At 38.7% G+C, this 22,989-nt stretch overlaps 1 protein-coding gene and 1 long non-coding RNA gene across 3 annotated transcripts in view; one reads left to right on the forward strand and one right to left on the reverse strand.

The window, feature by feature from the left end:
- The window catches only part of LOC141763981 (uncharacterized), a 185,929-nt gene that overhangs the window by 66,909 nt on the left and 96,031 nt on the right, over positions 1-22,989 (forward strand). For both annotated transcript variants that reach the window (XR_012593211.1, XR_012593212.1), the window contains exon 3: positions 8,249-8,421. This is a non-coding gene — a long non-coding RNA (uncharacterized LOC141763981). The remainder of the gene's footprint in view (positions 1-8,248; positions 8,422-22,989) is intronic.
- Positions 1,113-4,919, reverse strand: hmx1 (H6 family homeobox 1). Its single transcript, XM_074631332.1, has 2 exons — positions 4,259-4,919; positions 1,113-2,487 (listed from the first exon to the last, which is right to left on the reverse strand). The coding sequence occupies exons 1-2, from the start codon at positions 4,545-4,547 to the stop codon at positions 1,874-1,876; spliced, it is 903 nt and encodes a 300-aa protein (XP_074487433.1). The 5' UTR covers positions 4,548-4,919; the 3' UTR covers positions 1,113-1,873.

A 22,989-nucleotide genomic window follows, 5' to 3' on the forward strand; every position in this document is an offset into this window, starting at 1 on the left:
TAATATGCAGCCTGAAAGTAAATCATATTATCATTAGTGTCACTGCTTTGTGCGTGTGTGTGTGTGTGTGTGTGTGTGTGTGTGTGTGTGTGTGTGTGTGTGTGTGTGTGTGTGTGTGTGTGTGTGTGTGTGTGTGTGTGTGTGTGTGTGTGTGTGTGTGTGTGTGTGTGTGTGTGCGTGCGTGCGTGCGTGCGTGCGTGCGTGCGTGCGTGCGTGTGTGTGTATCTGAGACACTTACGCATATATAGTGTTTCCCAAAAACATATATTCCAGTTTAGCATTAGAGTATTGCTGCTGCATTTGAAATGCTTAGCCTGCGTGGGAAAATATAAAGCGGGCCAATAAATTAAATTAATAGTTGTTTTTTCAGGTAGTGCCATGGTGCATTCACAAAATGGTCGTTTCTTTTTATGGAATTATTTACTTTCTGTATAGTCCTTAAGTCATAGATAGGCTACATTTTTGCTCATTTAAAGCGATGAAATGTAAATGAAAATACATCGCTTTAGACCTTTACATAGTGTTTTTGTTAATACAATTTTAGTATGTTTTATTATTATTATTATTATTATTATTATTATTATTATTATTTATTTTTAGTTTTGATTTATTTTGCCATATAGATTATTTACTTTATCCAATCAACACAAGGACACAACTTGTTGACTGCTTGGCATTTGTTATAAAAAAAAAAAAGTCCGCACACCCAAGACTTTATAAAAAAAATAAAATATGATGTCTTGCTTGTCTAGTGCTGATTATTCAATTAATTAATTAATTTAAATGATCCCAGATCCTTTTTGCATACCACCGATGGGCAAAAGTATTTTATTTCCTTCCATATACTATTTAAAACGATTAAACTACTACTATTAAACTATATTTATATAGGTGCTTAGCTGAAGAAGAGGACCATAAATAGTCCTAACGGAGGCCTGCTGTAGTAGAAACTTCAAGTGTATAAAAGGTTAACTTCGTCGTTTCCGAAAAATCCATAGTTTCCTGCTCTGTTCTCTCGCTGTGTCACAGCACATGTGGGTCCACTTCTCTCTCTGTGACCCTTATGACTGACAGACAGGAAAGACATATTTGAAACAACAGAAAATCAGACAATTTTGTGCTTTTTTTTTTTTATTTATCTATTATGTGGAAAAAAAGTGACAAAGTTGGAAAAATGTGGTGCTTTAAATATAAAAGTTTGCAAAAATATGTGTGTATTCAATCATCCAGTATACAGCTGCGGCCTCTCGCCATGCTTGGCTGTTATACACCATGACAGGAGCAAAACACTCCTGTATGAACAGATAGAGATGATTCATTATACTGCGTGATATCCTCCTGAGACCCAGTCCATTGACATGTGTCCTCTGTAGTGGACATTTTGTCCACAAGCATATCCTCTTACTCTTTTGACTTACTCTACCAACCCCTGGTGTATTGTAAAGAGGACATCATGGGCTTTCCAGTGATATGGCATGTGTTTTTTTTAATCAAGTTGAATGTATTCTTGGTTTAATATCACTCTACGGCCATAATCTGTTCATTTTGTTTTATTCTTTTCACACTGAAATGATCCTGTGGTCCACTACAGTTTGACATGCTGTAAAATAAAAAATAAAGTTCAAAAAGCCTAAATTGTAAGATTTTCTTTTAACCCTAAATAGGAAGGAAAATCACACAAAAGTAATTGGAAGACTATTTTTTTACTCGGTTCCCAGGAGGATATACTTCATGTCTCTGCAGCTCTTAATCTTTGGATGCGGTCAACAGCTCTCTGCGGCATTGTGGGGGTTTATTGCACGACTCAGTATTAACAAGGTTGAATTCATTTATAAACAAAACAGTTTGATATATTATCTCAGCAGTCTTTTTACTACACCAAGCCGGTCATCTGCGATCTGAGCATGCTCATGGAGTGAGCAAAGGAGGACAGAGGGTAGCTGATGGAGCTGGAGAAAGGTGGAGAAAGTGGATGTGCGTTCAGGCTGAAACCCAGAGCCGCAGTGGGTCCGGGTCCCTCGTGGTACAGGATGGGGACCCTGACAATCCTCTGGCTCGAGTGTGGCATGTGCGCAGCCTCGAGGTCCGCCGCGAGCTGTCTCTTCCACTTATTCCTCCGGTTCTGGAACCAGATCTTGACCTGAGTCTCTGTCAGCTGGAGAGACGCAGCCAGGCCGGCTCTCTCCGAGCTGCTCAGGTACCGTTTCAGGTCAAAGGTGGACTCCAGCTGGAACACCTGACTGCGGCTGAACACGGTCCGGGTCTTCTTCTTCCTGCTCGAGGACGCGTCTCGCTCCGACCGCGCGTCACCGTCAAACCCGGTGTGCGCGTCCTCGTTGTCGTCAGTCAGATTGCTGCTGCTGTCAGCTGTTTTCCGGTCGGTTTCGTCGCTGCTCTCCGTTACCGGCTCGGATACGGCGGGAGAGCACCTGTCACTGGTCGAGACTGAGCAGCAGTGGTCGTCTGGACTTGTGTTATCTCTGGGACCTAAAGGGAGGAGAATAAATAGGAAACATGACTGACTTTCAAAAGCACAACTTTCTGCTATATTTTCGTAACACTTCCCCCTCTGTACTTCCATGTGATGAATGGTGCAATAATTCAGTCTATACCGGAATAAAGAAATAAAAAAATGGCGAACCAGAAGATAATGACGGAAAGAAGTTTGAAGAGATGTTTTCACTTACTTATTAACAACTTTAAAATGAACTTGGATTTTTATGCCGTTTGTATTTAGTAGTTCATCCGTTACCAGAAAGTTGAGTGCGCATGGGCACAGATAAGGTGTTTTGATTGGATTCCAAGGCAGCTTTATTTGTATAGCACATTTCAGCAAAAGGGCAATTCAAAGTGCTTTACATAAACATTCAAGAACATTGCGACAAAGTGCAAAAGAACATTAAGTCATAATTAAAACAGTTATAAAAGCATTAAAAACATTGAAGATTAGAAAATAAAAACAAGCTAAAAATAAAAGCTATGATAGAAGCTAAAATAGAGTATAACACACAAGAGTTAAAGCTCTAGTGCAGTATAAGATCATTATCTGGTTTAATAAAAGGCAGCAGCAAACAGGAACGTTTTAAGCTTTGATTTAAAAGAACTCAGAGTTGGAGTTGGTCCTGCAGGTTTCTGGGAGCTTGTTCCAGATATTTGGTGCATAAAAACTGAACGCTGCTTGCATAACACATGATCCATGTGAGGAAGTTATCTCAGACCCGATTGTGATGCCGATAAAAGTACAATAAATAGATAAACAGTCCACCAAAGGAAATCCAACAAGATCTTTTCAGTTTAGTCACTGGCTAAAGCCCACATAAATCAGTGACTTGTTGGATATTGGTGGTGCTCCACTGGTGAACAACAAGGGTGGTGGTGGTATTGTAATTTTAGAAATCAATATCTGACTGTGCACACCAAAGGGAGGGGCACTTTGTTTTGAATGTGAGGGGCACAAATGCCACCGAATGTGCGTAAACAACGTCACGTTGACGTGCTTTTGGGGTTGTATTATTATGGGCATTTGTGCGTAATCCACGTGCGTAATCTTCATACCGAGACACTAATCTCTTGATGACAAGCAAGCAACCATGAATTATCCGTGTTGCGCTTTATGGTGATCAGACATGAACAACATCCCTAGTGGGTTTTGCAGATCGCCCGTGTAAATCTGTCGAAGATTTGCTGAATGTTGACATTAAACCAAGTAGCCTTTAAACGAGTTTGGATTTGATCTCAGGCAACGGAGAGAAGAGCTATAGGCTCCAACAGTTTGGGCTCGACTCGCCTTCACTTTGTTGGTTTTATTTAATGAAGCGAGAAGCAACATGCGTCGCTTTCTATATGAACTCCATATGGAGCACCTTAATAAATTTACACCAATAAATAAATAAACGACCTAAAGGCGCGAATAATGCCATGAATCAATCAGTGATGCAAATAAATGTGACCTAGAAGAACCGGACACCGTATGCAATAAACACCTACTGCTGTTCTTTTTAGCTTTAACACCCACGAGATAATTCTGATACTCCATGGATTTCACTGTAAATTTTGTAGCAATTAATATAAGCCTATAGTCCTTTAATAAAAACTTGAAAACTGCATACACCCCTGCTATCAGTATAGCTGCAACAAACAGCCTATTGTGTGTGTGTGTGTGTTATGTAGGCTAAAAATGCCCACAGCTTATTTTTTTTGCATTGTATTTTTTCGGGAAAATAATCTTCTGTATTCTTAAAGGCGACTGTCTACTCACTCTGTGGTGTCTCCAAAGCTCTGAAGTGTAAGGCAGCTCCTCCGCGGTACCACTGCACCGGAGAGTCTCTGTATGGGCACCGGGCTGTGGAGCTGGAGCCATCCGGCGTCGGAGCGCTCTCGTCGGCGTGCTGAGAGTCCAGGACTCGGCCGGTGGCGGAGGAGGAGACCGTCTCCACATCCACAACAGCTTCATGTCCATTCCGCCCTTTGCCCAGCAGGTTCTCGATAAAAAACGACGACGCCCTCGATGAAGTAGGAGTCTGCTTGTCCGTTAGCTTCTCCTGCATGTTTTTTTTTTCTTTCCCCTGATGTTAACTGTGCTTTTTTTCCACGAAAAACCGAGCGGATCCCGTGTTGCTTGTGCGTCAAGGCAGCAGAAACTCCCGAGCGGTCATTTCGAGCGTCGCTGCTTTTGCGCCTCGGTCGGATGTGGTGGAGACATGGCAGAGACGGGACGGGACGGGGATGTCCTCGGTGCCAGCAGGGAGGACAGGGACACGGGGACACGGAAGCAGTAGTAGGACAGAGAAACGTCAAGTCAAACGACGTCTAACGAACCGAGCGATTGGACGAGCACAATGGCAAATGGGGTTTTCCAAGGAAAGGAGAATTACTGTCTGTCTGCGTCAGCCGCTCTGCAGTGTGTGTGTGTGTGTGTGTGTGTTTGTGTGTGCGTGTGTTCACGTGCAGGCCCGTCCCCTCGAGGCCAGGAGGAGAAAACCTCTGTTCGTGGTATACAGCTCTCTCTCTTTATTTGGGTCAATTAGAGTGCATATCAAAATAAAGATCCGCCAGCAGCTCCGTCCACTGTGACATATAGGAAGACTCACAGTCTGCTATTAACCGGCAGGGAACGACAGTGTGGAGCCTGTCGACTTTAAGGGTTTGTGTGTGGTGTGTGTGTTTGTGTGTTTGTGTGTGTGTGTGTGTTTGTGTGTGTGTGTGTGTGTGTGTGTGTGTGTGCGCGCGCGCTGATATAACCTATTTGCTCCTTTATACCATTATGGAATGTAATCAAAACCCGAGGCAACCTGTTTTTTCCTCATTTTTAGGGGCCTCTAATGTATTATACAAAGTTTGGATAACCTTGACAGCATCCGAAGACGTTCACTTTCAGTTTCACTATATATATATATATTTTTTTTTTTTGAATGCATGTGCGTATTGAGCCACGCATGGCTTGGAAAAGGCACGTGAAACGCTGCGTCTTGGAGATGCGCCTGCTGTCTCACAGCTTTGCGTAATGGCTCAAATATTGGTGATAGATCTGTTTGTTTGCAGCTTTAATTATGTCTAAGTATCTCAAGATTGGCAGAATTGTGGCCTGCATGTAGCTGTTTCAGCGCAGGCTAATTATTTGAGGTCATTTTCTGCGTCATAGTTTCATGATGTTGCATAGCCTTAAAAAAAACAAATCAGGAGATTATTCGTAAATTAATATCAGTGCAAAACAGTAGTGGATCATTCGTTATTTATTGTCTTTAACTTGTTTTTCTTTTTCTTTTTAAATAAACATTTCCATTTTACTTGGTGCCTTTAGTTCCTCGGAAAATTCGCCACAAAGCAACAAATAAACTCCTTAAAAAGTCAAGTCCACGTAGACATAAACATCCAAATAAAGTTACTTCATCTCCAAACTGCTCCATCAAGAGCCTACTGTGCAAACACAAACAAGTTCTCTTATTAAGACTAATATGTTTCAAGTGACTGCAGCCCTCATCGGACAGATTAAGATAAGATTATCACTATTAGATCATCTGAAACATTTAAATGAGTGCTGACGGCCGTCTTTACCCTTTTCACTGAAATGGCAAGACATTTGAGCTTTTATTTCCCTCAATGGAGTCAGCGGCGCTGACCTTTAACTCTCTCTCTCCTTCTCTTTCTCTCCTTCTCTCTCTCTCTGTCTCTCTCTGTGTCTCTCTCTCTCTCTCTCTCTCTCTCTCTCTCTCTCTCCCCCTCTCTCTCTCCCCCTCTCTCTCTCTCTCTCTCTCTCTCTCTCTCTCTCTCTCTCTCTCTCTCTCTCTCTCTCTCTCTCTCTCTCTCTCTCTCTCTCTCTCTCTCTCTCTCTCTCTCTCTCTCTCTCCCCCTCTCTCTCTCCCCCTCTCTTTCTCTCTCCCTCACTCTCCCTCCAACAGGCCAGACTTACCCTTTGACAGAGGATCAGCGGTAATGTTGCTCTTCATCCTAACACTCGGAGCAGACAACAGTAACATGAGCCGTGTGTTGAAGAGCTGAGTCTTGCACCTGTCTTGTAATATCACTTGGCTGATGCGCCTTCTTTATTTCTCTCACAGACAGTTGCGGAAACTTTATTTGATGACTAGGCATTTTAACAATAATCCTCAGATCTGTCTGCTGTGAGATTTATGCAATATTTTTAAATTGCCATTCAATACAGAACTGTAATGTGTTGGGGAAAAAAACATCAGCAATTTCATCTGTAGTAAAATATAGGAAAACACACTAGAACATTTTTATACATACTTGCTTTTATATATACAGTATATACTATATTGGTATATATATATAAGTACTTATACATACTTGCTTTTATAATCCAAAATTAATGTGGAAAAAAGACAATGGGAATAGGTGTATGCAGACATTTAATGTGATATAGCCAAATGAGTCTCTTTGAGGCTATACCTGTTAATAAATCACAAATATTCCCTAAATCACAGTAAAGCCTACCAGACATAGTTTTAGAAAAATTATATTAATATTCTAAAACTAAACTATGACTTTTCTGATTTATCACTCTCAGATCGTGTAATGTATTTAGGTTGGCTGAAATCATTTTCTAGTTATATTAAATTCCAGCAAATGATCTGACAGCCTTTCATGCTTAAAGGAGGTGTTCTGTGCTGCCGCTTGGTTTTTGTTTTTGTTTTTGGTTTGGTTTTAAATCTCTACATTTTATGGTCACATACTGTCGACTAACATCAGTGGCCCTCAGTCATGTTTCTTTATTAAGCAAACAGCACATTCTACTGCATTTCTCAGTTGGGCACCAATGATGGAAGAAGTACTCGTAAAAGTACCAATACCCAAATGTAAAAAATACTCCATTACAAGTAAAAGTCCTGCTTAAGTCAAGTATTATCAGCAGAATGTACTTTAAGTACCAAAAGCAAGAGTACACGTCCTGCAGAAAAAATGGCTCCTGTGACTGACACACATGACATAATTAATAAGCATCATTTTACTGTTGTAGCTGGTAGAGGTGGAGCTAGTTTTAATTACAAAGTTCAGTAGTTTAGTCCAGTGGTTCCTAACCTTCAGGATCCTAGATCTAGGTCAGGCCCCCTCCAAGGGGACACAAATCTGAGGGGTCGTGAGAAAATACTACGTTCAACTGCACAAATTTGTATTCTTTTTTTTTTTGCACTTTTCTCTAATCTTTGCTGTTTTTGTGACATGGTGGATCATTTTTCCTTTTGGGGGCCTCAAACTACAATTTAAATGAAACCATCTGAGAAGTTTGGAGGGGAAATGTCTCTTAGAAATCACAACATGACAAGAACTTTTTGCACGGGGCTTAGGAGCCAGAAAGGACTGAAACAACTGTTTTAATCTCTGACGATACAGTGTCTTCTACGAGCTTTTATAGGCTTCTGTTTTTTATTTACAATCTCAATCTTCAAAATAGCTCTCACATGAATGAACTGAAGTTAAAAGGAGTGTGTGGTGGAGTAAAAGTAAAGCAGCATAAAATGGAAATACTCGAGTAAAGTACAAGTACCTCAAAATTTAGTACAGCACTCGATCAAATGTACCAACTCTTTGATGGCGTTTCTTTAAAAGCAGATATGTTTGTGTGTCAAAACTGCACATTAGATCAGGTTTCTCTGTGTACACCAGGCCGTCTGAACGATGTGGCACCCCGGCCAGCGCCCCCTGCTCTGAGGGCCGACAGCCCAGACCCAGAGGCCCCTCTCTCACTTCTCTCTCTCCTCTCTCTCATCCTCCTCTGATCCTTATCCAGCCTGGCGTGCCCTTTGCTTCGTATGACCTGCTGGCCTGCTCCACAGCCACAGCCCCCTCCATGCCACCGCAGCTCTGAAGTACAGTTTTCACCACACAGAATCACATCACCCTCGTGCGTGTGCTCCGGGAGACAGCTGCATCAAATTGAGCATGTTTCTCCAGTTGGCGGCGGTGAGTGTTTTCCAGCCCTCGGTGCAGCCAGGCCTGCGAGCGGCAAAACACAGTGGTGCAGTTTGTGTTATTATCATCCAAGAGAAAATAGAAGTCCTCTGTGAGGTGGCCAAATTGCATGTTTTTTTGAAAGGCAAATTGACTGTACATAATGCACATGATATGCTTTGAAAATCTTGCGCAAGAACAAACATTTTCCAGGACTGCACCCATTCCACTTTGTTCTGTTCAGATGAACTTTTGTTTGAAAAGAGTGAGACCTTAAAGAAGTGAAGATGCTTACATTTCTATTGACAGCATTTCATATGAAATACAGCACATTCTTTAAGACATTTGATCAGTATTAACCAGCCATGTTTCCTCTACAGGCTCTCCTGGTTTTAATTTTTAAATGACCCAGGTCTGATCACCATTTTATAGCAGCCATTACTCCCTCAAGTGTGACTTTAATGGCTTTGGAGTCTACCACTCTCAGTAGGGGTTTACAGTCAATGAAAGTGGAGACAGTTTGACCTAGTTCATTACACTGGAGGCAGTGAGACAGGAAGGCACGTATCTCCTCTGGGGCATTTCACAGCTCTCTTTACATTAAGAGGCCTTCATAGTGACTAAGTGAAGTATAGTGACCTCAGCTGACTTGTATTTGAGGCGACGCACACTCTGTCACACATGTATGACTATAAACATATAGTAAAACACAGACATTTACGTACCATTCTTTTATTTGTTTCTGCAATGACAGAATTGTGGCACAAACAAATAAACATTAATGAAGTTGGCAGAATTGAACCACTGAGACTTGTAACATTCACGCAGATCTAAGAGCTGCTACTGCACCTATTGACAGACACTTGTCTTGGGTTTGTGAGAATGCCCTCTAATGGTCAACAGAGTGCAGTGCACCTTAGGCTCATATTCATTTCCAGCAGTTATTAATCATCAGGGCAGTTAATGCATAAGCCCTTACTATTCCACCCTCTTTTTTTAGAGGGGTAGGTCCAAGGCTAGATGAAAAAATCAACACTACATGCCACATAAAAGTGATGTATATCATCTGAAAGCTGGGAACCTGAAGATAAATTTGAGGCGCAGTTCAGTACTGTGTGCCAAGTTGTTCTAGTCATAAATCAGAAATAAAATAATAATGAATTAATTAAAATAAATTGTAAAAGTTTATAAGGGCTTAGAACATTATGATAGATTATATGGTGGCCATTCCCATGTTCTATTATGTCTTATTAGTTGTTGCAGCAGTTTTTGGGTTGATACCATTTGTAACACAGATTTAGTGCTAAATATAACCATTTTTTACCACTCGAGAATTGATAAAAATGATCAATAATCCCTCCAAAATAACACATTAAGACACCAAGACCTAGAGGAACACCATAGAAAAAGCCATGCTGTGATTTGGGATCAAAAACTTTTGACATTTGGAGATTTCTGCAAGAATTGCATTTTTCGGTGATTGGATGGTGAGCGCTTCTGTTCCGGAAACTGCTCAGAAACCCCCTTATTGTCAATCTAGCTAGGAAAGCCATCCATCCTCTGAATGTTCTAGGTCTGTAGTTTGTGGTTAGAAAGTTTCACGAGGCTGTGATTATCCTAGAGGTCACCACAGGTCATGTTATACAATGAGGTTGAGTTTCAAAAAATGGTCTTACTACATGAAATGGCTACTATGGGGACTAACATCATCAGCTCATTTGATCCACAAGAGTCTCAGCTTTACAGTGATACCCAATTTACTCAATTCCAAGACTGTTTAGGGACCCCAGTATGCAGAAATATTCAAACACACCATTTTAGAATAGGCAAAAATAACACATTTATACTGCATTAAAAAAAACTGCATGGTTTTTGCCCAACCTGCATGTGATTATCATAAAGTGGGCATGTCTGTGAAGGGGAGACTCGTGGGTACCCATATAACCCATTTTCATTCACATATTTTGAGGTCAAAGGTCAAGAGACCTCTGTGAAAATGGCCATACCAGTTTTTCCTCACCAATATTTAGCCTAACTTTATAGCGTTATTTAGCATTCTTCCCAAAAAGCTAGCATGACATGGTTGGCACCAATGGATTCCTTACATTTTCTAGCTTTATGTGATACAGTGTCTTCACTCTGGCTTTCAAAACTGAGCCTGCTACAACCTCTGAAAGACAGAATAGCCGCCAGGCCCACCTACGGGAATGTTAAAGGGGATAAACCGCCTTGAACCATGCTGGTTAGAAAGAAGCCAAAACGGCCTTCTTTCAGTAATTCCATAAACTGTCATTACTCTCAGATCATATTTTGCTGGCAAGCTGGACGTTGAGCAGAGCAGATTGTGTCACTAATTCAGAACTGTAATAAAAAAAATATGGATTCTCCTATCTCTATAAATCCACAAAATTGTGATTTGTCTACTAGTATTTATATTTATATAATTGATATCTATAATTTTAGCCCGTTGAATAGAAGAGGCCTTTTCATCTGTACTCGCTATTCAGGATCTTGCCGAATCTTTCAGCATTCTAACAGAATCTCATTGCATACTTGCTTTCCTTAACCGGCAAGCCAGCTTAGCCGGATCATGCTAGCTCTGGCATTAATAATTCACTGTACATAATAAGTTGATGCTGCAGAGTTTGTTCTCATTGATAGTATTAGCCGAGGTGAGCATTCTTGGCCAGACTTAGTGACGCCAGCAGACCAGCATAAAGTGGGCTTTAATTGCCCATAATCTCTGCCGTTCTCTTTCCTCCCAGTGCAAGTCAACAGCATATAGCCTACAAATGCCAGACCTTAGCGAGGCATTTTTAGCTCCGTATCAGCGCAAGCCTCACAACAAGGAATGCTTGGAAGAGATTTTCGACTCAGAACTCAAAGGACTTTAGAGGGTTTTGGGATTTTTCCTCTCACTCTTGCTGTATTGGGATTTCAAGTCAGCACACTCGTATTTGTATCCAAGAGCTTTACACCTCGGGCACATTGTCTTCTTTAACTGATGTAGCCGCACCTGAAAAACACTTCTACTAAGGAAAAAACTAGGGCTGTCGAAGTTAACGCGATAATAACACATTGCAAATTCGTTTTAACGCCACTAAATTCTTTAACGCACTAATGCAACTTTCAATTTTTAGGTTGTAGCGGGTTCAGTTTTAAAACTACAGCGAAGATACTGGCATCATATGAAACTAAAAAACCTAAGGAATCCATAGGTACCAACCACGTCATACTTGGGTGAGGAAAAATTGGCATGGCCATTTTCAAAGGGGTCCCTTGACCTCTGACCTCAAGATATGTGAATGTAAATGGGTTCTATGGGTACCCATGAGTCTCCCCTTTACAGACATGCCCACTTTATGATAATCGCATGCAGTTTGGGGCAAGTCATAGTCAAGTCAGCACACTGACACACTGACAGCTGTTGCCTGTTGGGCTGCAGTTTGCCATGTTATGATTTGAGCATATATTTTATTCTAAATGCAGTACCTGTGAGGGTTTCTGGACAATATTTGTCATTGTTTTGTGTTGTTAATTGATTTCCAATAATAAATATATGCATACATTTGCATAAAGAATTTTTGTCCACTCCCATGTTAAGAGTATTAAAAACTTGCCAAATTTCCCTTTAAGGTACATTTAAAAAAAAAAAAAATGTTTGATCAGTTTGCAATTAATCACAATTAACTATGGACAATCATGCAATGAATCAAGATTAAATATTCTAATCGATTGACAGCCCAAGAAAAACCATATAGAAAAACAGCATACCGTAGATTCTCTCCTTCTAAGAAACGCCGCTTTCCTTCCACATCTGTTTCTCTGTCTCTGATGTGCATGTTTATCTCTTCCATTATTAAGAATGCATTCAGAGCCTGCTGTAACCTAGTTTCCTGATCATTCTGCCTCATGTATTTGTGTCAGTGGGCCACTCATTTGAAGAATGCACAGTTTGTTTTATGAATAGTACAATACATCTAAACATTGTCAGCCTTCATGTAGCATAATGTCATTTGAATGGAAGGGTCAGACCTTTTTTATCTCCAGTCAAATGTTCAAGTTCAAAGATTTTTACCACAGGTCCTTTTATTCCACACACATTGGATTACATCGGTAGGCAACGGCGGAAGTACATCATATCAAATGATGTCCAAATGAGTTTTATGGGAAAGAAAAAATGGTTATTACAACTAAGCTGGACTGATGCACCTGACTGTGCTCCAAACTCACTGCAGAATGATAAAGGAAAGAGTCTAACGTGTTTTCTTTTTCTTTGACAAAATATAACATAAATACATAACAAAATGTATAATCTTATTCATTCATTCATGTATACTTATTCTGATAGTCCTGACAAAAATCCAGCATAATGTTAAAACTACAAATCATGATCATTCAAAGTGCAAACGGGCCTAATTTGTATATAGGCTATACATCCATTCTCTTATGTTCATTTTGCAGGTAATGATTTCAGATGCAGCGGTATAGTTGCACGAACTCAGTTTTAATATAAATCTGTCAGGTTAAATACAAATTAATCCAGACACAAATGTCCTCTATAATGAATATCACTGTGTATCAAAATCATAAAATCCAGTTCAAATGTAAAATACCCTATTATTATAATTCACATCATTGTATTGTTAAAGGTCTAAATTGAATTTGTGCACAAAAAGAAAGTCTATTAAAAAAGGTGGTCCAAGAGACCACCACTGCCAACTCCTCCACTTATAAGGCCTTATGTGTCTGAAGGATTTCTAACGGGAATGTCCGTTTGTTTAACCTCTTTACGGTACGTTAACCCCTGTCAGGACGCACTCGTCAGCCCAGTACAAAGGGGCTGAAGAGCTGGGACCTTTTTCCCCTCGGTCGACCCTGTGCTCCCATCCAACCTGCTTTCCTCAAAAGCTCCCAGTCCATTCACAAAGATTATTTTAAAAATAAGGAAAACATCACATGGTTATAAACTCAGAAAAATAAGTATCACACACTTTTTTCTTTAGAATTTCATTTTCGTTATAGGAACATAAATTGATGTTATTGATGTAATAAATGATGCCTCCAAGAAGTGAATTGTCCCTCTCCGCCCTGCAGGACCTGTAGCTGCACCCTGTTTCTCTCTCTCTGGTCACACTGTAAACAATTGTTGTTAATTTACAGCAGGATTTCAACAGTATTAACCTGTTATTGCTAAAAACAGTGCTTTACTGTTAATACAAAAGAAAACCTGTTAAATTACGCTCATAGGCCGTTTTTTAACTGAACTATAATGCATTCTTAAAAAACAGCACTTTACTGCTGATCAACTGTCTAAAGTATCATCAGTAACAGTTTCATGAAGAATGTTTTAATTCTGGGACCTGATCTGCACATGTGAGGCTTGTACATTGTACATGATTGTAAGATCAGTGAATTAGCTCTGTGATGTTCTTCACTCACATGTTGTGGTTTGCATTCTGTGCTTGTAGCCAGCTATAGACAGACATTTTTGGGAAAAGTGTCAACAAGTCTATTATAGCCTTTTTCCTAACAAGTGCCTTTAATTATATTTAGTGTGACTATTCCTATGTCTGTAACCTGCCAAGTCTATTCATCTAGGCAACAAAATAATGTTTATTAAAATATATGTAAAAAATAAATAGTGCATTAAAACAAATCAGTAAGATAATTTAAAAGAAAGGTGAAAAACAGCTATATGATGTATCTTTAAACAGTAAATTAACTGTAAAATACTGTGAAATTAATAAAAAAAAAAAAAACAGTTCAAACTGTATTTTTCATTAACAGTACAAAGCTGTAAATGTCAGCGACAGTATAATAATGTTAATTTGACAGTAACATAAAGGAAACCCAGCTGCCAGTTCTTTACTGTTATTTTACTGGGGAATTCTTAACAGTGCAGGAGGACCATGCTAATGCCTTCTATAAGCGTAGGTGTAATATTTCTTCATAATTTCTTACCATAGTTGAAAACACGTGGCTGTGGGGACTTGCTGACCTCCTGTAATAAGCTTATGGCAAAATAGATCCGTGTGCGTAAAAGGAGCCAAGACCTGCTCATAGTGTTCATTCAACCAGGCTTTGAAATAAAGAAGCTGGTCATATGGCAGATCGAAAAAAGAGAACTAAGTGTTCAGTCAGACTTTGGCACGAGTCCAAGCGCAAACAAATCAAACCAGTGACACCCTGATGGATGCAGCTCATGACCGCAGAGAGACCGAATAACTAAAACACACTATATAAACGCTTTTTACGCACATTTTGGAAAACGATCTTGTTAGAGGTTGTTCTGTTAATTGTCCTGTAATGCGGTCTGCAGGACAGATAATAATGTACACAGTGCACTTTCATAGACTAAGCTACTGGAGTTACCCTGCACTATACTCATTTTTAACAGTCTCTTCTGCACTATATTCACTTTTTTAATAGTCGTGCATCACAGCTGTTGCCCTGCACTATATTCAGTTTTAACAGTTTTCTTCATCTCCTTGTATTTTTATATCTGATATATTTTTTTGTTTTTTGCACTACTAACTTTTTTACTGCCTTTTTACTAACATGTTTTGCACTATGGAACTGTGATGCTGGAAACTTGAATTTCCCTCGGGATCAATAAAGTTACTATCTATCTATCTATCTATCTATCTATCTATCTATCTATCTATCTATCTATCTATCTACCTATCTATCAATCTATCAATCTATCTATCTATGCTTTGAAATATCTCTCGCCCCACTCGACTACTAGCACAGCTGGAAAAGATCCGAAATATGGCCGACTATTAACTGATATTCTACAGTAAATATCTCAGGAAAGAACTTGGGAGTTTCGGTGCTTTTCCATGAAGTGTGTTGGTTACAGAAATTGGGTCCAGTTGTTTTTTTTGTTTTGTTTTTTTAAAGCAAGATTTACCAACAGCTGCTCTCAAGTTGCTGTTTTAAATTAATCCATCATGCGAGAGTAAAAACTCTATTGGTGTTGCATATTTCCCCTCAGTCCAAGTTTAATGACCTCATATTAGCCAACAGTCCTTCATTAGAAACCAGATTATTAAATCATCCACTATTACAAATTGTGATTAGAAAACCAGATTACTAAATTATCCACTATTACAAATTTAATTTGCACCATAATAAAAATCCATCAAAGCAGATCACGTGATTTTTTATTTCCCCCCTCCCTCTGTTAGTTTGTTTATCCAGCCTCGCGCCCTGCGGCCGCTTGCAGCAGTTCAGCTGGTGTTATGTTCAATGATTATTAGTTTTAGTATAATCGGAGCTACCGCAGCATCTCTTTCTCTCTCTAAACTCCTGTCATGCTCAGATGAGCACCTATCACGTTAAACGATCGCGTGAGAAAGAAAGGGAGGGCACGAGAAGGGGACGGGCTCGAGCGCGTGAAGTGTAGGCCCGCTGTCAATGAGCTCGAGCGGAGGAAATTGGGATGGTGCGTGCATGAAGCAGACGATCAGAGCATCACCATGCTGTGATGAAATGACTTCTTTCATCAAAGAGAGTCCTACAGACTCCACTTACATATACACGTATAGCGCAGGAGGAGATCACAGAGTTTATTCAGCTCATTCAGGATACAGAAGCATATTTAAATTTTTTTTGTGTGAATGTTTGGTAGACATATTTGCGTTTTTACCAGACATATTGAAATGAAGATTTATTTTCTAAACAAATTTAAATCAATAATTTAATTTAATTGTAACTATTTCGATAGTTGCCTATTTCAGAATCAGATTTATTTGCCAGGTACATAATAATTTGACTCAGAAAAAAAACAAAAAATAGTAATAATTATTAAAAATAATATTGCTAGAGGGACAAGGACAACAAAGCTGGACAAATAAAGGTAAGGAATAGACAGGACTGAGTGGTCCTGAAATAGGTGTATTTATGAATATTATACAAATATATATATATATATATATAAAAAGAACCAATGACCAACAAGAAAATAATAAATAAAAAAAAAACATATATGTACAAGTTTAGTTTTACTGCTCAGATGTGACGTGTCCATGCAAATACAAACATAAATTAGATGTCACGGTTCTATAGCTCCTGTAACATTTATTCATGTTGGAATGGCTGTCCTTTTCATGCAAAAAAATTGAGGAAAAAATAATACATCTTATCAACAAATGACTAGTGAAAAAGAACTATAATAATCACAATGCTGTGATTCACAATTTGTTTTACTTCTTTTTTTTTGATACGTGAAATTCTACAAAAAAATATACTATACAAAATATAATGCAGAGTAGGCAATGTCTTTCAGTTGATTATTGTCAATTTTTGTGTAATGCAAAAAATACTATATAAGTTTCCACATTTTCAGTAGTGGTGCTTACTGATGTGTAGTGATTATGTTTCCCTCTCAATTGTTTATGTGTTTCTTTCCATTTGACTGGGCTTAATTTGATCTCAGTTGAACTTCTGCTGCTGACACTGTTGAGAGGTGAGAGCATAGAAGCTGACATGTGAAATTAAACAAAGGATGAAGCTCTTAGCAACTTAACTCAGTATGTTAATGACTCTCAGAAGAGCTTTAGACTCTGGTTAATGTGTCGACACACAGTGTGAACACTTCCAGCCAACCCTTCAGCAGTATGACAACTATCATCTGAGTGTGAAAATATGTCAGTTCAGCATCAAATTATGGTGTTTACATGGCCTGTGTGTTAACGCAAAAATACCCTCACACATGTTGTATTTTCATTTATTTGTATAGAAGAAGAAAAAATCAGTAAAGCACAATAGAATAGATTTTTTTGCTCCCGGATGGGACACGAAAAAGGCTTTGTAAGACACACAAAAAATATATATATAAAATAAAAACAATGCAAAATCTAAACGCAAAACACATTAACAAGGAAAGATAGTTCATAAAACAACTTAACAATAAAGTAAAAATACCAATTAAGCAAAATATAAATGATTTACATCATGGTACGACAAATAAAAAACAAAATACAGTAGAAAATGCAGCCTGTACAGGGCATCTAATTGGTTTAATCAAGTGTTCGTATTAAATGACTTTTATCATTAATAAATGGGGAAAAAGTGAAAAGCAACTTTGTAACCAACAACAAAAAGGAAGAAAAGAAGTTGAGAACTGTAAATGTATAAATGAAAAAATAGTGAAAAGTCAATCCCAGGTCTCCCCTGCTTCATTATTTACAGTAACGTTATGAAAAGTAATGTAATGTTAAGTATAATATGCATGCTACAACTTGAAAACAACAGTATTATTTTTCTTTACAATAATTGTGTGTTTGGTGTTAATATAAAACATTTCATGATGAATAAAGTCTCTGGCAGTCTAATCTTAGGATTTTAGGCAAATGTGTAACAGAATATCTCCTATGATCAATAAATGATTGAACTAAAAAAATCCTGAAAGTAAAAAAAAGCTTTACCTTTACCTTCCTTGTTCTTTTGAAAGATCGTATATATGGCATTCTTGGAGTAGCTGATATAAGAGCAACATTATGATAACATTATTATTATAGCTTTATTGTCACTATACTCAGGTGCAGTGACATTTCTCAGGGTTTTCTCGTTGTAGTTAAGAATAAAAAAACATAAATAAAAGCAGTGATAAAAACAGTAATAGCAGCAAAAAGATAGAACGAGTTAACTTAAATTTCATTTTCCACATTTACAAATTTACAAAGCTACAAAGTTACAGAGGTAGATGTTAATAAATAGATGTTAAAAATCTTATTTTATAATAATTTGTAATAATTTGTTGTCTGTGGCTGCAGTCTTTGAGGGTCGAGGTGTGTGTGACAATCTTTGATGTGATTCCTTTTTCTAACTATTATAGAGCAAATACAGAACAGTCCAGACAACACTGACATGCAGAGAGGCTCAAAGAAAAAACAGCTTTCAGATATTAAAGAAGGGGAGAAGAGGAGAGAGGTTGGGGTAGAAGAAGAAACTGAAGGTGGGGGGAGAGGAGATTTGAGCAAAGAGTGAAGGAAAGCCGGGGCAGCTAACCTAACCTGAAGCGACATAAAAGAGTAAAGAGCCTGTGTGTGTGTGCGCATGCATGTGTATATATAAGTGTGTGTGTGCGTGTGTGTTAGTGCGACACCAGGCTGCACTCTGTTTTCTTCAGTCTTGTCACGCAACGTTCCTCAAAGCCCCGCCCTTCTTCCACTACTACACTTCCTGAGTGTGTGTGGAGTCCTTCTGACCTACCAACCGACTCACACACACACACACGCACGCACGCACGCACGCACGCACACACACACACACACACACACACACACACACACACACACACACACACACACACACACACACACACACACATATCTGAGAAATGGCCTATTTTCAATGACTCTATCGTGTCCATACTCGTAGTTTGCAGTGGCTGGGGGATGTCCAGGCCCTTTAATGTGCTGTCAATGAATTAGTGATCACAGGGATCACCTTAATCTGACCCTCCCCCTCCTCATGAGCTAAGTCTCCCATGTGGGCACACAATACCATTGATGCAAGATACGATGCCCCTAATCTCCGTCACAACCTAATGGGGGTATTTGCAGTGTGGATCACCAGTGAGATGCTACATGACAAGGACACTGGAATCAAAGGGCTGCGTCAGTCCGATCGAGTGTCGGCGGTGAAAAGGCATTCCTTATTCCCGTAACTCCATACATGACATTTGAGACAAAAGTGATGAAGAAACGGAGTGGGTTATACATGAATTTATTATCCTTTATCTCTGAAAAACATAAGAAGTTTTTCGTTCAGAACTGTCTTCAAGTGTCTAAATCAAGTCCAGCTGCTTTCGACTCAGTACTTCTTGATAGATCACGATGACCGAGAATCTTCACATACAGTATATCCTTTATCTCAGGGGTTCTCAAACTTTATGGGGCCAGGGAACCCTTACAGGGGAGAACATTTCCCAAGGACCCCCTTTAAGGATGCACCGATCCCACTTTTTCAGTTCCGATACTGATAGCGATACCTGGGCTTGGGGTACTGGCCGATACTGAGTACTGATCCGGTACTACTCAATAAACTGTATGCCTCACTGTGTAAATATATTTAGTGAATTGTTATTTATTATTAAAATAATAAATCGTACACCAGCAACTTGGTAAAAACAATCTTCAAAATTAACAGGAATTGCAATTCAGATATAAATCTTTTTTAATGCAGCAACAAATTGGTCAAAACTTAAACAGGAATACAAATTCCAGTATACAGTATAAATATAATTAAATTTAATAGGTTGGCTCCATTGTCACTTGACTTGTTATTTGAGTCAGTAGCAGCCCGATATGCAATCCAGTATCTGTATTGGCGCATCTCTAACCCTCTCATGATCGTAACACTGATTAAGCATAATGCTTAATACCATTTGTACTCTTAGACGCCGTTGGAACTATAGGTATTCTAAAACTTTTCAACCTAAATACTTCAGATCTGTTTCATAGTGATAAACAAAAACACATTTCAATTGGAATTATGTCAAGATAGTATCACTTTTATACCTTTTAAACTGGGGGGAGATTTTATTCAAATTGCATTTGGACTCAACTTGACAGCATTTTTTGCCTACATTTCAAGTAAAATGAACAGTAGACTGGCATAGTCCTATAAATCCAGATATTTAAACTTAACAGTCTAAAACTGACTTTCAGTTAGTGCTTCAACTTAAAAAAAAAGAATGAACTTATTACTGTGTGTCACAATCATATCAGTTTATATTGGCCCAAATCTAACGTGGGTGGTAGTATTGGACCCCACTTTGAGAATCACTGCTTAATCTCCCAACACTAAGAATATGTTGAAACATTTCAGCCAAAAATCACAATGCTTCTGCCAAGGAAATTAGGTTTGTGTCCAGCTAGTTTGTCGTTCACAGGAAGCGAAGCCTTTCTAGGCTTAACAGGAGGAAGGTGTGATTTTTCGCTCCATCATCCGGCCTCATACAAAAAATAAAAATAAAAAAACGCTTATTTGTTAAAATAAAAAAATGTGAAATACTTTAAATATATTTTTAACTTGATCTGCTTTTTGACAATACTTTTACACAGAAAAAAAATTACATTATTCTAATTACGAGATCATTGCTAAAAATCACAATTCTATTTTTTTTTTTTCATTGATATTGCAAACATTTCTCTTTGACTGGCATTTTCTTCGTTTAAATATCTAACAGAAAAAAAAATACATATTGCCCGGTCAATTTCTTCATTTGCTAACCATTTCCAATTTTTCTCTTTAGCTTTTAGTTTCCTGTTTTTCCTCGTTTGCAGTCAGAAACTACTGTGAACAAAGAGAACACAGAAAAAGTATTACATTATGGGAATTCAAATAATCATTTAGCATAATAGTCTTTTGTGTTGCTAATCCCGTGGTCATAGATGTGATATTCTAGCGAGGCAATTTGAGGTTAATTTTTGTGGCGTGTAGTTAAACAAAATCAAATTAATTCATCAGATTCAGAAAAAAAACAATATCTTAAGAAGTTAGGTGAAGAAGGATCTCAAATAATGTCATTTTCTCTAAATATGTATTTTACACACATTTGTGTTATCCAATATAATACACAGTGTTCTGAATGTTCTTAACACACTATGTGCTAAAACTGCATACATTTAATGCAAAAAAAGACACGGTTGTTTTAAAACAACACTCAAGAGTTCCTTCCCGTTTTTCCAGTCACTTAAATTCTAATGATATTTGATTGTTTTGCTATTTTAAAATTCCATCAGACAGGTTTAGTTCACAAATAGTATTTTTTCTTTAAACCACCATACTGTACATTTTGACATCATTCACCTCTCACCTTCTGCGCTTTCTTGTGTCTTTCCAAATATTTCCCAGGGCTGAAGTTTTCTCAACACTTAACCAGAGTGATAAGCGAGGAATCTCACACACACTTCCCCTGAGATCATACATTTAGCATGGGGGAGCATTGTGCATGTGTGTACATGTATGTGTGTGAGGGGCATGATTAGATACATGGAGGCCAACTGCAGAGTTCTGCCCGCAGTATTCTGGCTGATGATTGGATGAAGCTCCACAGTTTCCTCTCCCTCCACAGGTCCCTGGCCTTTGTCAAGACCCACACTGTCAGAAAGCATTTGCACACTACCCAGTCAAGAGCACACACACACACACACACACACACACACTCACACACACACACACACACACACACTCACACACACACACACTGAACTCACACTCTGGTAATCTTAATTCAGACTATGTTTCAATCAAACTGTTGAATTCTTACATCTGATGCAAATGGCCATTACACTTTGATGTAAAAATACCAAGTTCACAAGCATTTAGTTATAGATATTTTAAGATAAGATATTTTTATATCTTAATGGTACAATACACACACATACACACACACAGATTCAGGCATGCACACAAGTCATCACCAAGTGGCACCAAAGTACATGTTTTCATCAGCTACCTCTGCAGTTGACAACCACCTCGTGTTCTATAGTGTCCAAACATGTACCCCTTTAAAGTTCCTAATCCTACCTCTGAGGACGGCGCTGCTTTCTGCTCTGGTTGATGATTGCGCAACATTAATGTGTTAATTAATTAATGTTTATTCTGGTTTGTTGTGATTCCAATTTAAAATGTCCAAACTTTCACTTTTACTATATGTTTAATGTGAACACCAGCCATAAGATGGCACTAGAGTCAAACTAATACAGTCTTGAACAAAACCTTCTTCCCCCCCTCAGTTCCTTTCAGTGGTTGTCATGGCAACAGGTATGCTTTTCTGCTCCTCCTGAAAGGTTTTGCTCTCCAAAGTCCTTCGCTCTACCTTGTTACCTGTTCGGGGAGGATAATGGCTTGAGTACCACCCAGAGAAAATCATTCCCTGTTCTCCCTTAAATAGAGCAGCGGTGTAATGGAGCACTGAACTGAGTTGTTGTAACAGATTTAGTTGTACCACGCTTTTTTAGAAAATATCATGACTTGCTGGATTTGACTGACATTTATTTTGTTGAGACTCAGAGATCACCTGTATTTTGTCGCCTGCATGATTGTCTTTGATATCAGGTTTTTGTGATGTGATTTTGATTTTCTCTGAAATAGCTAATGATTCATATGAACATGAGTCATTTACCCTTTTTTTTATTATGCCTGCCACTTGTTCAGCTTCTCCTCTTCATAAATAATGTGTAAGGTTATAATTATTCCACTGGAAATGGCACCAACCCCATTAGCCTCGTAAGTACTTTTGTGATTTAAGTCGGTGGTTCTCAGTCCCACAGTACAGCTGAATTTCCTTCTAGACATCTAATGGGGATTTTTTAAACCTTGGATGGCAGGCGAAGGGTGTGGTGCAGACTGAGGTTAGAAAACCTGAAAAATAACCTTTCTGGTTACTGGAACCAAGCTTGTCTCATACACAGTTCGTAGCTATACCTGCAAAAAGAAATGAACTGTAAATCGTGTATATCCCACAAAATCAATTCGTATGTAATCCACGTAATTGTGAACCAGGATATTTAAAGAGTGAGGAGGTCGAGGTGGGTCAAAAAACACTGGATTTTCACCCGG

Source organism: Sebastes fasciatus, chromosome 3 (assembly GCF_043250625.1).
Source record: "Sebastes fasciatus isolate fSebFas1 chromosome 3, fSebFas1.pri, whole genome shotgun sequence".
Lineage (NCBI taxonomy): Eukaryota > Metazoa > Chordata > Actinopteri > Perciformes > Sebastidae > Sebastes > Sebastes fasciatus.

Coding starts and splice junctions, on each gene's coding strand:
- hmx1 (XM_074631332.1), bottom strand. CDS start 4,547: ATGCAGGAGAAGCTAACGGACAAGCAGACTCCTACTTCATCGAGGGCG. Junction 2,488..4,258: donor AGCTTTGGAGACACCACAGA/GTGAGTAGACAG, acceptor TCCTCCCTTTAG/GTCCCAGAGATAACACAAGT.